The following is a 16,666-nucleotide window of genomic DNA, read 5'->3' on the forward strand; positions in this document are numbered from 1 at the left end:
CGGAATATCTTGCAAGAAAAGAGAGTTGACAGCTAAGCGAAGGAAGAGTAAAAATGTTTCGCTAAGGTAACACACGGCCAGCCAGAGACAATCCATGGAATGTTGTCACAATTTTATGTTTCGATTCGTTACATGGCCTGCAGTAATGTTATCGCCAGAGGTGTCCCACCCAACAATTGTTTTCTTTTTCAATGCCTCACTGGTAACGAACGGGATTGCACTTGACAGCGCGACCGCGTGCTAAATTAGCTACATCTTTCGCACAGCATTTAACGAGCTCATTAGCATAATCATTATCAGCGTCGCGATCAATTGACTTTTCCACGAGGCGTCACACACCGATGCGTATCGGTGTTGGACCCCAACCGGGCCCAACCATCCGATGCAACAGATTGCAGCTGGCTCTCCGTTTGCCAGCAGTGGTTGGGACAGATTTGCCCTGCTATACGGTGGTGTGTCCCTTTCCCAGCTACTGGTTTAGCAGTGGGTAAAGCAAGCCAAACAACCACAACAGGCTAGAACAGACGAGTTCAAGTTTAAAGTACAAAATAGTCGAGATTTGCTGGTGGAAATATCCTTGCGCACCCTTATGCCGGTGTACAACGCAGTTCACTTCACCCTTCGCGGGTTCTCCGGGCGAGTGGAAATTCGTTTACAAAACCCCGAGGGGACGGGATTCGATCGGGCGGGACGGGTTTTAGAAGGCTAATTGAGCGAAAGAATAGGGCACGGGAGAAGTGGCTCGTGCGGAAACATTGCGTGCCAACAAGGGGTTGGCGATACGCGGCAAGATGTTGATGCGCGTCGAGTGTTGTTGAAGTGGTGCCGGGATTTGTTTACAGCTGTAAAGGGTATTTTACGTGTGCTTCGGGAGATGTTGTACAAATCTTTCCCTAATGGAGGTCACGGGTGTCACGGGGTCGCTGGTGCGCGAGGCGTGTGAAATTTACTATGAAGCGGAACGGTGCTTGATGAACTTGTCATAATGTTTTTACAAGCTATTGAAAGTATTTCGTCAGAAGTATTCGATACGAATCGGTTGTACACGAAGTTAAAACACTCTGTCGAAACGAGATGAAGAAACATTGGACATTGAATTGTTGAAACTTTATTTATAAGAGACATTTCCAATTATTTTCTTGGAATCACATCTCCATTGCTTTTCTATACGCGCTTCATGCGTTTCTCGAAGCAACAGAAAGCTGTATGAAATGTCTGGGCATTTTGTTCCAGTTATACACAGTTATCTTGTGCCATTCGTCTAAGGCGCTGATTAGGGTTGCGCTATGACTGCATATGAAATAAAACACAAAGGGCGAGATGATGATGAGATGGCCACACACTACTATCCATAAAGTAAGGTTAAATTGCCCCAAACTTCAGATTTTTACCAAATTACCGTATGGATCGGTGCATCGTCCTGCTGGAACACGTAGGGCTCATCTCCGTATAGGCTTCGGAGGCTTGAGGTAAGAACCTGAAGTTAAAACTAACATTATTATCGATACAGCATAAGTACATGGCGCATAAATGGTGCTAAATGAGGACGTTTTCTATTTAAAGCTCTTGCCCTTTGAAGGGTCTGAGCGATTGTGACAAAGTTGAGTATTCTGTAATTCTGTAAAAAATGTCTATATTTGTAGAAATCAGCTGGACAGTAAATTTCAATTATTTTTTATAAAAAAAAAAACCATCAAACAATTTGACATTATATAAATTAAACTAATATTCGCATTAGTTGAGTTGTTATCATCAAAAAAACCAAAAGGATCGTAAGATCAGCACTCAAAGCATAAGGGAAAATTAATAATACAGCTATCCCCCCCCCCCTAATTTCACTATCAACCCGTCAATTAGTACCAAAACTATAGCTTTCTTCCACATTTCTACACCTTTGCCCATCGGCCATGTGTCGTGCGGTAAATTGGGTTCGCAAACAGTGGTTAACCGTCGTTGCGCTGATGAATTTAATTAGCCAATACCAGTGGTTAACCTTGCGCCGACAAACACGGGACGCGTATGCAAAAGTATCTCCCACTGTTGTTTCATACGAAGGGACCCATACCCATGGGTTCAAAAATATCGCTGCACCAAAAACCAAAACGTGAACACTTCATTTAATTTCATTGCACAACACTTGCACCTGCAATTCAAGAAGCCGGATGTAATTTCTATGATTGCATTCGCAGCGCGCAAACGATGTGAGGGCGCGCTCAGATTCGCGAGGCATGGCGTGCAGAGAAAGCATAAACTTTTCTGGTGAAAATCGGATTGAAGAAATGAAATTAAGGAGTAGAAAGAGTGTGGTAAAGAATAAAAAAAAACACACACACACACACCAGAAGTATATGGTAGGTTTCAAACGACGCGCACGTGTGAAAAGTAATGAATTTAATGAAACCTTCCACCGCTTTTAACATCCGGCATTGTAAGGAAAGGACACCAGGCAACAGTACTAGCGTGGAAGGGAAGGAGTGTGCGGTATCGGTGAAAATTATTATTTGAAAAATTACATTAAAATCGAAGCATGCTTCGCGTCCACATGGTGATGTTTGGGTGCAGTTCTGCACGGGAAAATCAATTTCACATCATGGGCTTAGCGAAAGGCGCACACACACACACTCACAAAACCCTACACACATCCCGATTTCCGTTCGCCGGAATGGAGAAAAAATCGGAATCGAATTACGGGAAGATCTCTTTGATAGCTTAGTGCATCAAACGAAGAACCGGCATTGATTCCCCGGGAGAAGCATTATAGAGGTTGACAGTAATGGTGCCGGAGATTAAATTTATCCTCTAAATCCACACATCCCATGTAGGCATGCAGGCAGGTGATGACGCATTGGAGCATGTTGCCAGAGATGCCACACCGCCGACAATTCTTCACTCGCTGCTGCTTGAACGCGCTCGCATGCCACCGTGTGCTAAAAAAGAAAAAAGGCAAAAGTGATACCGTGTCGGAAATCGGCTGGAACTTGAGAAAATTTAATATTTTCCAGTAAGATTGATACCGTGTACTGCTTGTTGCCTTCTACCATCCGGGCTGAATGCCTAGCACGAACTCGGGTTTCGGGATGCAGAGATGTTTTGCAGTCGTAACTAATCCGATCACAAAAGGCGTGACATTTCTTCTGGGTGGTGCTCCAGCAGCGAACTTCGCGTGCGTTTCGGGTGACAGAATTCCGGTAACTTGAACCGCTGTGCTGTGATGGGGGAAATAAATGGAGACCTTCTCGCTAATCCCTGTGCAGCATGCCGTTTCTTTATCACATTATCACAGTGGGTTCTGTTGGTTGGACAGAAGTCTCCCAAAAGGTGAGAAGATGAAAGGTAATGGCAGTGGGAAAGGATACACCTTTAACCTTGAATTCCGTAAGTTTTGTCGATCGTGCACCAAGCATGGCGCAATTTCCCGTGCTGGTGGTGTGCTGTACCGCCAGGGGCGTATTTCTTCCCGCATTATTACGCACAGGAGTTTTGTTGGTTGGCGCATGCTTTGGACTACCACAAAGTTAATGTGATTGCCATTGTTTCCGCGTACTGTACCGTTTCGGTGGTACATGGAGTTTCAAAACACCCGGACATTCGCCCGTACCCGCAGAAGGCGAAAAGGTTCTGGCTCTGATACATTCGTTTGATCGGCCACTGTGCCACGTAAATTAGGACCGTGTACGGTGCAGCCTACCTGGGCCTACTCTCTGTGGGACGAGTTCAAAGCGAAACGTCAAAGTCGTTTGCAAAGTAAACAAACACCGCCCTCCCTTTCGCGAATGCACCCAAACCCGGTTCGGCCCCCTTCACTTGTCCGTTACAGCTGGCCTGTGCGGAGGGAGCGCATTGCCAGGGACAGGTAGTGTGGTTAGGGCCACCGAAGATCACCTGAAGGAACGCAGGCAGACGGGTTGTCGAAAACGTAACGTTTGCAGGCACAACACTCACACACAGGTGGTGAAACGATCGACAGGTAGCGGGAGCGTTTCGCTAGGATGATGGGTGCACGAAGAGGACAAGGAATCGAACGTTCGGCGGTGAGAACGAGAGGGCCTCGGTATTTGCTATAAAACTGTCCGCACACTATCATTACCCCTTATTAACATTGCCAGCGTGTCGTCAGTCTGCCATCAAATTTGGCACCAACAAGATCACCGTGAGGAGAGGATCGCTTTCAAGTACGTTCCAGTACGACAGCCAAATTCGTGCGTATGTTCTCAGTGTCCAAATGTTCTGGAGTGCTGCATACTAGCTAGATTAGTAGCGCAAATAGAATAGGCAAGCGCAGCAACACAAAACAAAACCGAGTTGCAATCCACAATACACCGCGATCCGTCTGTGAAGGTGAAATCCTCGAGTGAGAAAGTGCGCGACACACCCGACTCGTTTGACAGCCTCATCCTCATTAGCTTACGCTTCGCTGTGTGCGTACGATCGTGTTATGATAAGGTACCGTTGGTGACGGGCGAGAAGCAACCCGACATCTGTTTGTATTCCCGACACCTGCACCGAACCATGTTCCTGGGGGCACTGCTGGCCGTGATGTTGCTGCTGCTGACGCTGATCCTGCTACAGTGCGATGGCCGGGCACTGAAACGAGACAAAACCGTGCCGGACGATGACGATGGCTACAGCTTCCTGTCGAAGCAAGCGGCCACGGAGAATGCATGCGAGCAGCTGCCACCACCGGTGCTGACCGAAATACTAGGACCGGCGTTTAATCCACGCTACATGAGCATCGAAGAGCCACCGGTAGCGGAGAGCGGCGGTGATCAATCGAACCCGGCCGGAAAGCGGGATGCGGAACCGTTTCCACCGTTCTACGTCGACGATAAGTACTCGCTCGAGCTGAGCCACAAACCGGCCTGGGAGGTGAAACACGTTGCGGAACCGATCCCGCAGGGTGAGCTTGTTGGCGGGCGGGTCGGACGGACACGGCGCGATCTCTTCAACGACATTCTGGACACGCTGGAACCGGCCACATCCGTGGAGGACGACGTCACACAATCTGCTCGGTCGGTCCGATCATTCGGTGGTAAGGGCCGTACGCGATCGTCCAGCTCCGGGGGAACGCCGCGACCGTGGGAGTGCGAGGCGAAGATACGGTGGATCGATCTTGGTCCGGAGTACTTTCCCCGGTTTCTGCGGACGGTTGAGTGTACGCGGCAGAACTGCTGGTACGGACACTACTCCTGCCAGCCGCGCTCGTTCACGGTGAAGATCCTGCGGAGGCGAACGGGCGAATGCGTCCAGAGCGACCGGTTACGGCGCATCGGTGTCGACGGATTGCCGGGCGAGCTGCGGGAGCTGTGGGTATGGGAGGAGCGGGCGGTCAACTTTTGCTGTGACTGTGCGCCAGCCTTCTGAACCGAAGCCGTCGCAGGAGGCCGTGTTGTTGTGTAGCGTTGTATATTTAAGCGTTTATTTAAATCTTTCGTACTCGTTGACGCACTGGTAAATCTTAATGTTGACATTTGGATAAGTGGCAAAAAAAAAAAACAGAAGCAGTAGTAGTTATTAAGTCATGTAGGGCCCCTAAATCGTGTACATATTTAGTCATATACAATCGGGAACCTGTAGGTGTTAAGGGACTGCAACGGGTGTACAAATGAAACTTTACCGCACAGTACAGGACAGGGGTGGCAGAGCAATTGGTACCGAGGACGATCATTTGCCCGTTCAGTTGTGTTGTGCGTCCTGCAAATCGAACTCAGTGTTGTTGATGTGTGCACGTGCGTGCGTGCGGATGTATTTGTGTGTGGGCGTGAAGTAACAAATAAAACTAAAGCTCACCGCTGCCCAGCAGTGGCCAGAAGATACCCAATTTTGAGTTGATTTCGGTTGTTTGGAAAGGATACGAGATGTAAGTATGGAAAATGAGGCGTGAAGTTTTCGCTACCCGTGCAAAGCGGTTGTCGCATTAGTTTACCTTGACGATTTTCTTATTTTTAGGCCGAAAAGACCACAAACCAACGTCCCGAAAAGGGGAGGGTAGCTTAGGTTAGCTTAAACCAACATACGTAGGGCACGATGCATGGCACGGGACGTAAATGCATTGCTGATCGAATCGAGTCCAGCAGCTTTAGTTTGGCCAGCCTTACAGCATCTTCCGCCGTTAGGTGCTGTGAGAGGGTAATATGGTAAAGTGCTTACCCGGTTGAAGGACTAATTTCGGTGTCCTTATTATGTTTTGCATAAATATTGAAAATTAGCTTCACAACAAATTGTTCCGTCCGTCGGTCGACATATTGTCGAGGATTTGGATTTACGCCAGCAGCATTGCAGCCATGCTAAAAGGCAATGCATATTCATAAACCGTAACGTGCGTTTTTTTATAAAGGGTTCTCTCCTTTCCTGGGGAGATATTTGGACATTTTTTTCGATGCATATATGAAACGCATGCGATAGTGTGCTTAAACGGATATGGATTTAATAGTGAAAAACTTGTGAGCTTCTCGTGAGCATATTGAAGAGATGAAATTGAAGACAATTTTAAGTCAGACAATTAGATTTTTTTACTTCCAATATAATATTTTTGTGATATAACACTTATAATGTATAGAAGCTTCTATAAACCTTTTCTGACGTTTTTTTACTCATATGAAAGTATTGCCCCTATCTTTCCCTCAATGTAATCGTTAATAGTAAACGATACAAACTACAACATGAGCTGGATTTGTCATAATATTGCAGAGTTTGTGCTTCTACAAGTCAGATGAAGTTATGAAACAAAACATACCTCCGGAGAACAGTGGCTTAGTGGTAAAAACCCCCTGTTACCATATCGTTCCAGACGCAGCAGGAAACTTTTTCCCGCAAGAAACTACGGGGCACAGGATTTTCCCGCGAGGCTATCATTGAATCGCGCCAATGTAGAGTGCCTTGCGCTCGGAATATCCTTTCGAATTCCCAGAGCCCGTACCCGTACCACGGTATTCCAGCATTCCCTTTGCCCGCCGTCGTAGTGGCCGTTTAGTTGAGCAAATATTTTAACGTATCTATTACACGCTAAATCGGATGTGCAAACCGTAACCGGGGCTCTATGCTCCGGATGGATGATACGTGGGTCGTACGGTCGGACCTGTTCGGTAATTACCATTATCGTGTCCGATTACACAACAGTTGCAGCAATACCTGGCATCTGAAAACGCGGTTGGCGCCCGAAGGCGCCAAACAAATGCAGAGAATTCGTGTCGTTTGTTTGGCTTGTGGTTTCTTTTATGAGGATAGCGCACGCTGTAGAAACATTCCGGCCTTCTGGCATAAAAAAACCTTCGGTGCAGTATCAGTTACGCAGGTTTTGTTTGCCATAGGTATGTTGACGCATGGAGCAAGGTTTCTTCGGAACGTAAGTTGTTTAAATCGTCTAGTTTATTAAAATCTGTTTAGATTAATAAAATGGCATGCCTAGCGGCTGACATTTAAAATTATTATCAGTGGATGGATGGAGCGTTGCCTTAATTTCTACCACTGAGTCGTCTATAAAGGGATGTCGTATTACTCAAAGTTATGACCGATTATCGTATAACAGATCAGTTACGATTTGTTAACATGTATTATCTTCTTGTAGTTTATCATACGTTTGTGCATATATTAAACAATCCCACACAAAGTAGTTTAGGTCATTATCGAAAGCAATTTTCGTGATTTTGGTAGGTTAACAGACTTACTACAGTATGTATACTCTCCTTTACTAGCTAGTAAGTATGAAGTATACATGATTTCATGCAGGTGAGTTGTTCCGGCCACGCAGTTACAGATCCGTACACAAGAAGTGATCAATGTTTTGTTTTCCCGAGAGGGTATCTGTGCAATAAATTCGCTTCATGTTATCATGTTAATCATATCGTGTTTTGCAGAGCTGAAAAGGTATGTGCATTGTTGGACCAGGTCACGAGCATCAGGCACGTCTATGGGGGAACGAAAAGATTCGCTTGATTTACAACCAATCTATCGATACCAGAGCAAAGATGGCAAAAAAAAAAACGTAAACTCCCGCAATAAGAAGAAACGAACGAAGGAGCTACAAAAAAAAACAGAATGTAATCAGTGATTAGCTGGGCAGGTTATACAACTAATGTTCGAGATAATATTCCGTGTTGCCGCTGTTATCGAAGAACACAAACGAGCAGGCCACAAAGTAATGGCGATAAAATGCCCCTCGATGCGATTATAACCAAGGTTCAATGACGCGTATCGTCGGATAATAGATTGGGAGAACATTAGGCAGATGCAGAATGATAGCCTATCGAATCGTGCAGCTCTCCGTGCGTTTTGTATCGATAAGATAAGCTCGCTATAACCTACAGCAACTGAATATTTGTTATACAGTCACAAACCGGTGCAGCTCAGTACGCAACCTTCCAGCAGCTGACGATCATCCACTGTTTGCTGTTAGTGACCAGGATTCCCATATCGCTGTATCTCAAAGAATGATTGGAGTGAGCAAAGTTTTGTTTATTGCTGCCTACCTTCCGGCGCTAATTTACGGCATTGCGGTGAGACCTTGTAAGTATCAGGGTTTGTCTTTTTTTTTTTGGGATATAAATGCATATTTTAATCCGTGCGCCACACGTGCCTGCTTTAGGTCCGAACAATGCGCCCATACCGCAGGATGTACGCGTCGTCGGATGTGCGGCCGAACCGTGCATCGTTCAAATTGGCGGTGTAGTCGACATGGATCTGGACTTTGTGGCGGCCCGTGCTACTAACGGAATGCGTGCCACTTTGGACATCTTTCTCGGCGACTTCCGCGTACCGTACGATCTGCCGGTAGCACAGCAGAATGCTTGCAACTTTTTGGAAGCGGGCAGCTGTCCGGTAACGCAGGGAGAGTTTATCAACTATCATCTCAGCACACCAGCGGCAGCACCGTTCGCTGGCATTACTGTCGATCTGCAGCTGCAGCTGTCCGATGATAATGGTCAGCCGTTGATCTGCTATCGATCTGCAGCTACAATTGTTGCTGCTTAAGACTTATATTTCTTTTTTGGTAGTATCTAATAAAGTGAGCTGCAATGGGAATTGTGCGTGTTTTGAATTCGTTTATTTATTACATAAAATGACTCTGGAGAGCAGTAGAATATTTCCTCTGGTGATGCAGTCTCCGTTCAGCACCATTATTATTATTAGAATGTGGTCATAAAGGCCCATTTTACTTACTTATCAGGCGCTCCAACCGCTTCGCGGTTTTGGCCTGCTGCAGGAGTCCTCTAAATTCGCTTACGGTTGAGCGTCGTCGTCTGCCAATCCATTATCCCCGGCCTTCCTGGCGGACGCATCAACGCCATCACTCCATCTTAATTTGGGCCTCCCACACCTCCTACGGACAGAGGACGACCTAAACGGACTTTACGGACTGGGTCGTCCGGTGTCGTTCTCATGACGTGATCAGCTTGGCGAGTCTAATCCGCTGTACGACAGTAAGTGCGCCGTAGTACCTCGACTTTGTAGCAGCTCTTCCATTGACCTTCCACACAAACGGGGTCAAAAACCCTTCTGAGCATCGTCATCGTATGAGGGTTTCGTCAGTTTTGGACAACGTCCATGTCGCAGAGGCGTATGAAAGGCCCATTTCATGCGCATTAAAATGGGAATATTTGCAATTAGACATAATTATCGTGACCTAAGACACCACAGCAATAGCACGTGGACAATGTTAGGACATTGAACAACGTTGGTGAAAATGTTTTATATTTGACCATTGAAAGGTATCACGTGGAGGATGTAATTTAGACCAGGGCATATCAGTTAGCAACAAGCTAATTCGCAACTATCGAAAGCGTTCTTCGTGTCTTCCTTCACAACAATATTCAGTTCATCGAATGGTTCGACTGTAGTTCATCCCTTCATTCTTGCGCAACAAACAGCTAAATCACGCTTTATGTATTAAATGACAAAACATTGAATGATATGTGCTCAACTATAAAGGTAGCTTAAAGAGCATCTAATCTTTTTTTTATGTAATGCGTTAATCCACGATGGTTGACTGACGTCACCAAGCGCCATCGGCTGGGGGTGAACTTGGTGATAAAATGTATCGCTCTAACGCGATAAGATACAAAAGTATCTGCTGCCAGTTTTGTTGTTTTACTGTTAAATATACAGCACATAACAACAAACAGATCAGTACAGTACGCGTTAAACGTTACCAGAGATCTCGACAACTTGCCAGCATTCCACGATGAAGACCATTCTGCTCGTAGTTGCTTGCCTTCCAGCGCTGGTGTTCGGTCTTGCGGTGAGACCATGTAAGTTCCATTGGATAGCAGGATGGCAACAGGGTTTCTACTGCTAGTTGTTTGCTACAATTTCGTGATCCTGTTCCGCAGGTGCCAACAATGCGCCCATTCCACAGGATGTACGAGTGATAGGCTGCACGGCAGAACCGTGCGTCATTCCGATCGGCGGTATGGTCGACATGGACTGTGACTTCATTTCGCCACGGGCCACCCAAACCGTGCAGGCAACGCTCGACATCTTTTTGGGAGATTTCCGCGTACCGTACGATCTGCCGGCGGCGCAACAGAACGCTTGCAACTTCTTCGAAGCGGGCAGCTGTCCGGTGACCGAGGGTGAGTTCATCAACTACCATCTGAACACACCGGCGGCAGCACCGTTCGCGGGTATTACGGTCGATCTGCAGCTCCAGCTTACCGACGATAACGGCCAGCCGCTGTTCTGCTTCCGTTCATCCGCCCAAATCGTCGCTGTGTGAAGCAGGTCCCTGTAAGCAAGTGCGCTGCATTGTGGATGGTCGGCAAAAATACAAATAAAATGGTCTGGTGAAGGAGTTAGACATTAATCCTTTAATCAATGTACTCTGATGAATACCGCGATCACACTGTGCGGGACTTATCTAATCTGATCCCTAGCTCAAAGGTATGCTTTACACCGCCGGCATGGTTTATTACATTAACCTTCACCTATTGCATGTTCAGTAGACGCCGAAAGGTAGTTGTTACAGCACGTTCGTTAAGGATTTCACGATGTTCAAGCAAATCGTGGCAGTGGTTCTGTTGTTTTCGGCTGTTGTCCAGGGGTTGGAAATTATCCAATGTAAGTGGTAACGCTGGGCCAATGTTTGGCCGTAGCGGCAGAGTGTAACGTTTACAATGTTTCTTCTGGGCAGGTTCCAACAATCGTCCGGCACCGCAGGAAGTCATCATACCGGGATGCAGTAGCCTGCCGTGCTCGGTTCCAAACCAGTCGAACTTTAACTTTAGCGTGCGGTTCGCTCCGACCTTCCCCACCAACTCGCTTACCGTCGATGTGCGTGCTTCGCTGTTGGGCCTTTTCCTACCGTACGAGGTGCCCGAGCATCTGCGCAATGGTTGCAACAACATCAACACATCCTGCCCACTAACTGCCGGACAGGTCGTAACGCTCACGGGTACCGCACCGGTCGAGGCTCCACTGACCGGTGTAACGGTAACGATGGAATTCGAAATTACCGGCGACGGTGGCCAGGTAGCCGTTTGTTTTGCCGCCACCGTGACACTTACGTGAAGCACTGCAACTTACAACTGAATCACTAAAAAATTACAATAAATGCTTTGCATCGCGCGTGAAACTTTATGCGGAGAATTTTAGTTTTATTGTCTATGTTTATATCATTACCATTATTATGGTTTATCTTTTCATTGCAATTTTATGGATTAACAACCTTCTCGAGTCGTATAATAATTTAATGAATTACTAAAAATACGCATCGACTTATCGTAAGTATAAACATCTGCCGCTTTGCAATATCATATAACTCACGCAGCAAAAAAGCTCTTGACGTCAATCCCATCAGCTGAGGCAAACATCAAGCGAAACAAAAACAAAATTAATCGATTGCAGTAAAACACAGTAACTAAGAAACAGTACATAAAGGAATTCAGAGATGGCAAATGCATCGTCTGGTTTCATATTCAATTAGCCCGAAAATTATTATTGCATAAATACGTAATATTCAAGCTAATCGTGTTCTAAAGTGGAAAGACCTTTTTTTAAATGCAAAATACATCGTCTGTTCATACATAACGTATTCTACAAAAGTTTTATCATTTTCTACAATTAAACGTTTTATACGCGCCTGCTGGGAGGCACTGATACTTCAACGTTTACGGTTTATTTGCGGTGTACTAAAACGTGTACTAAGAAAGGCCGCGTTTTGAAATGTTTCACCGTTGATCGGCTGTTAGATGCAAGCGTGTATTATGTTACGCCTTTAATTATAGAGCCCCCCCTTTAAATGCATGTGCCAGGCCGTGCTGAATGTGAGCAGATTTGTAATTGGGAGAAAAACGCACCCAGAGCAGAGGAAAGCAAACCGTTCTGTTTCTCAATGAATTACTCCGCCAAGGAAAACACTTGTTATCGGCGTGTAGATAAGGTTACGTTTCTGCTACGCTCCACGTAACGCGCGAACCCGATACATTTGGTGAACTTTCAACTGACTCACGGTACGGTGGAAGGCACTACGAAAAACGTGATTACCGTCGTTGACGCTTATCGAGGCGATTGATTAGTCTGCTGCTCAGGTGTTCGTATAATTAGAAAAGTATGGCATCGAGTGCCTTGCAGAAGTCCGGGAGATCCTCCCCGTACGATAACTGGGCCACAACATCTTGCAGGTGTCCCGAACACCTGCACTTCAGACGGATAAGATTAGTCCTCCCATCAAGGTGATTTGCACCTTCGACAGATGTACCGTGGTATAAAAACATGCGTACCCGATCCTCGGACAGTCAAGTGCAGAGTGCCAGCGAGTAGACCATTCGAGTCTTACAGAAGAGAAGCGTTCGATCGACTCACAAGGAAGGCTAAACTTAGTCCAACCAATTCGGCAAAGATGTACCGATTCGCAGTCCTGCTAGTGGCCCTCGTTGCCAGCGGTAGCCTGACGGAGGCTCTGGACACTCTCACGTGCTCGAACGGACGTCCCCATCCGGGCCATGTGGAGATCACCGGTTGCACTCAAATGCCCTGTGAGCTGGTTCGTGGTAGCGATGTCGGAATGGTTCTAGAATGGGAAGCACGTAAGTGAAGCGAGATGACTGTGAATAGTTGTGCGGTTTAGTGATTGTAAGGTGTGTTAAATGGTTACCTTTCTTTCCTGCAGCATTCGCTGCCCAAACGCTGTCGTACCGTGTGGTGGCTACGGCCCTCGGTATCACCGCTCCCTACGAGTTGCCCCCGGATCGTGCTGCCGCCTGCAACTGGTTGGACGGTTCTGCCTGCCCCATCAGCCAGGGCGAAGACATCGTCAGCACTCTCAGCATGCCGGTTCTTCCGATCTACCCATTGATTAATCTAGAAATTGAAGTGAGCATATTGGACGAGGCGACACGTACACACACATGCTTTGTCGTGCAAGCTCGTGTGGTTGTGGCTTAACATAATCGTGATATGTAATGTAGTGAAGTAAATTTAAATGCATAAGAATATATGATTTGTATCAAAACCCTTACTGTTACTTTTATGACAGTAGAATAGATTTGAAAGTTTTGTTTTAGGCCTAATTAATTGATTGATTACTGATTGATCTGTTGCGGAATTGACAATTTTATATGCAAAAACAACAAAATATTCATAAAGTATTTACAATTTCTGTTTCCTTAAGGCTTATCTTCTAGGTCATGTCTGTCAAAGGAAGTTATTCGATTCATGACTGTCAATGTATTAGATGGATGTTATGGCATCAGGATCATAGGATCAATATTTTAAAATATGCTTTGTTCGATGAAATGAAAGAAGATTGGACCATTAGATTGGCGCGTTACTTTAAGTTACTTTATATTTAAAATTGCAGTAGAAATAAACTCGAATGCAATTAACCAAACGATTGTTTAAATATTCACCAATAACAGGTTGGTGAATTAGCCATGTAACAAACTCACGTCAGTTGCCAGCAGCGCCACCTAGGTGTGAATAGTTAAAGCACAACATTTGAGGGTGTGTTCTGTTAACACTAGAGCGAACAACGCTCTTATTTGTTCGGTGTTACTTAATAAACAATTTAAGAGTGTTGGATTATATTTTTGCGTTAAAACTACAGATAAAGTATTAAAAAGTCATCGAACGACTATGGTAAAATAGTTCAACCCAAAAGTTTATCGTTTTTTTTTTGTGAGACTACTAGAAACCAAATGTCTGATGTGTTAGTAGAGTCTTTTCCGAGTCACGCGAATAATGCGTGCCAGAGACATTCGCGTAACTCGAATTCCGTTTATAATATCCTTTTTATTTAGTATTCAGTGAGCGATATCTTTTTTTCACGTTCCGAAGCAAATCCAAATTGTTAAAATTTTGGGATTCGCGTATCTCGAATTCGCGTAGCTCGAGTGTCGCGTAACTCGAGTGTCGCGTAACTCGGGAAAAGACAGTTCTAGCATTAAGGCTGGTGTCATTGCCGCAGATAAACTAACGCAATTCATTCGTCCCACCTGGAAGTCTACAGGCATTGAATATTGAACAAGAACTGTGAAAATCGTATAGAAAATATGTTCGATGGACAAACACTTTCCTTACAATTTGACAGCTTTTGCTCACTGTTCGATGATTGTAGACCGCCGGGTGAGCTTTCAAATTTCTCCTTGCCTACTATGTTGTTGTAAAAGGCACAAAAAGGAATTTATGGAATTCGATACCTAAGGGGGTGGGGGTTGGGTGTCTGATTTTGGCTTCTTCTCTATGTAGCCATAAGTGAACTCGGTATATTATTCTAGTCATAACTTTTCTCATTGATTATAACTCCCAATAACACGTTGATAAATTAACAGTTTCTAGAAAAACACAAACAAATGTAGAAGTAAAGCGATTACGAAATGGGTCCCTTCAAGTCGTATTAGGTGATCGATATGGTCGTGAAGCATGGTTCAACTACTTGGCATGGCGCCTCAACTTCTGCAGAACTACCGATAGTAAAATTGCACCAAACTTTCTACAAAACGAGCCAACAATCTCCTAGTGACCATTCCAGCCTACGGTATCAAAAATCGTAACGAAGTTAGCGTTATCATCAAATCGTTTTAGAGCGATTGCCAGCCAGATTCGACAGTAAGCACTTGAGAACCGCAACGCACGGCCCAACCCAAGTGAAGAAGTTCGCATTCATCCGCTCACGCCAAACAAAAAGAGCATGAAAAGAAAACGAACCTTTTCGATTTGGCAAATCCAGCCACAATGATTGCAATTCGGTACCTCAAGTGGACCACCTGTTCGCTGTTATCGAGGAGCTTATCGCGGGCGGGTAGTTATCATGGGATTCACTTAAGTAAGGTAAAACAAGTAAAACAAAACAGGAAAAAAGCATTGCTCCCGTACAAACCTATCAGGCGTACGTACTTGCGTTACAGCTCATCGATGCATGGTACTTAGCGACCCGCACCATCTACATTCGAACCTCGATGCGATGGTGCGTTAAAGATCTTTCACACACAAAAAAAAAAAAAAAACATTTACAACCCATGGCGGTTGCTGCGGGCTCGCGTATAAAAACGGGTGCCGAAATTTGGATAGCTTGTCAAACGTGGAACGCTTTGTGGCGATAGCAAGAAGTTTAGGAAGTCCCTCAAACAAACAACCGCAAAACGCAACCATGATCCGAGCCCTTCTCCTGATTGCTCTGGTGCCAGCCGTAGTGTACGGTAATGTTGGCCGTGCCTGTACCTTGGATCGTCCGGAGCCAACCAATGTGAACATCATAGGTTGCAGTGCTCCGCCTTGCGATCTGACCCGTGGCCAGGATGTGATCGCGTACATCGATTTCACCACTGGTAAGTTGCACGGCGAATTGCATCTTGCAGCTCATGTAACGCACGTCCCTGTCGATCTTTGCTGTAGACCGGGTTGTTACCTCCATGACGACCGTCCCGACGGCCACCGCTCTTGGTATCACCGCACCCTATCCACTGCCGGCTGAGTTTGCCGATACCTGCGCCTGGCTCGAAGGTTCCAACTGCCCACTGAGTGCCAACGAGGACGTTACCTACCGACTAACGATCCCGGTGCTGCCAATCTATCCGATAGTGAGTTTGAGCATCGAAATCGATATTGTGGACGAAAGCAACGAAACTGTCGCCTGCTTCGTGGTTGATGCGCAAGTCGTTCCGGCGAATTAAGTAGCAATAAAGGCAAACTGTGTTATACTAAGACGATTGGTTTATTTTTCTTTTCGATTTTTTCGATCTGCCTTAAAGTAGACCAACAAAGTTTCATCCTGTCTCCTTGCCAACTGGCAAGGTGATGCTCGACATGCGCTTACATCCACCGTTGTTGGTAAGGGTTCTGCAGCACCCGCAGAATATGCAACGTGAGAGGAAACAGACGTGCAGACAAGCGCATAGAAGCACATCGCTGGAACATCGTTATAACAGATCAGACATAACCCTGAAATGTATTAAACACCCGAACATTTGGGGTTTCGTTGTTGTAGATTTGGCACGGTTGTGCAACTGCAAAATGGAAAACCAAACGACTAACAGCTGGTGTATCAAGCGGTATTCGAAACGCTTAGTTTTATGTTTCGTGTAATGTTCGTGATATCTTGTGATCAGACTAATGAAAACCCTGTGAACACGTTGGGTACAGGAACTTAACTATATTTAAATGTTAAACAGATAAGTACGAAAAAGAACGCGCGCACACACACCGTCCGATTGCGCAACTCTCTAAATTGCGCCAT

General features: G+C 45.7%; 6 protein-coding genes across 6 annotated transcripts; all 6 read left to right on the forward strand.

The window, feature by feature from the left end:
• Positions 1-4,509: 4,509 nt before the first annotated feature.
• On the forward strand, positions 4,510-5,361 carry LOC128708563 (protein trunk). The gene has a single exon (XM_053803541.1). It carries the CDS (start codon positions 4,510-4,512, stop codon positions 5,359-5,361), a length of 852 nt encoding a protein of 283 aa, XP_053659516.1.
• A 3,065-nt stretch (positions 5,362-8,426) lies between these two features.
• On the forward strand, positions 8,427-8,967 carry LOC128716593 (NPC intracellular cholesterol transporter 2-like). Its single transcript, XM_053811349.1, has 2 exons — positions 8,427-8,502; positions 8,582-8,967. Exons 1-2 carry the CDS (start codon positions 8,427-8,429, stop codon positions 8,965-8,967), a joined length of 462 nt encoding a protein of 153 aa, XP_053667324.1.
• Positions 8,968-10,177: 1,210 nt separating this feature from the next.
• Positions 10,178-10,711, forward strand: LOC128708808 (NPC intracellular cholesterol transporter 2-like). Its single transcript, XM_053803788.1, has 2 exons — positions 10,178-10,244; positions 10,326-10,711. Exons 1-2 carry the CDS (start codon positions 10,178-10,180, stop codon positions 10,709-10,711), a joined length of 453 nt encoding a protein of 150 aa, XP_053659763.1.
• A 271-nt stretch (positions 10,712-10,982) lies between these two features.
• LOC128708217 (uncharacterized) lies at positions 10,983-11,502 on the forward strand. Its single transcript, XM_053803176.1, has 2 exons — positions 10,983-11,052; positions 11,126-11,502. Exons 1-2 carry the CDS (start codon positions 10,983-10,985, stop codon positions 11,500-11,502), a joined length of 447 nt encoding a protein of 148 aa, XP_053659151.1.
• Positions 11,503-12,832: 1,330 nt separating this feature from the next.
• Positions 12,833-13,377, forward strand: LOC128716609 (uncharacterized). Its single transcript, XM_053811350.1, has 2 exons — positions 12,833-13,019; positions 13,103-13,377. Exons 1-2 carry the CDS (start codon positions 12,833-12,835, stop codon positions 13,375-13,377), a joined length of 462 nt encoding a protein of 153 aa, XP_053667325.1.
• Positions 13,378-15,580: 2,203 nt separating this feature from the next.
• Positions 15,581-16,103, forward strand: LOC128707565 (NPC intracellular cholesterol transporter 2-like). The gene is made up of 2 exons (XM_053802521.1): positions 15,581-15,758; positions 15,826-16,103. Exons 1-2 carry the CDS (start codon positions 15,581-15,583, stop codon positions 16,101-16,103), a joined length of 456 nt encoding a protein of 151 aa, XP_053658496.1.
• Positions 16,104-16,666: the final 563 nt, after the last annotated feature.

The sequence above is a fragment of the Anopheles marshallii genome, chromosome 2 (genome assembly GCF_943734725.1).
Source record: "Anopheles marshallii chromosome 2, idAnoMarsDA_429_01, whole genome shotgun sequence".
Classification (NCBI taxonomy): domain Eukaryota; kingdom Metazoa; phylum Arthropoda; class Insecta; order Diptera; family Culicidae; genus Anopheles; species Anopheles marshallii.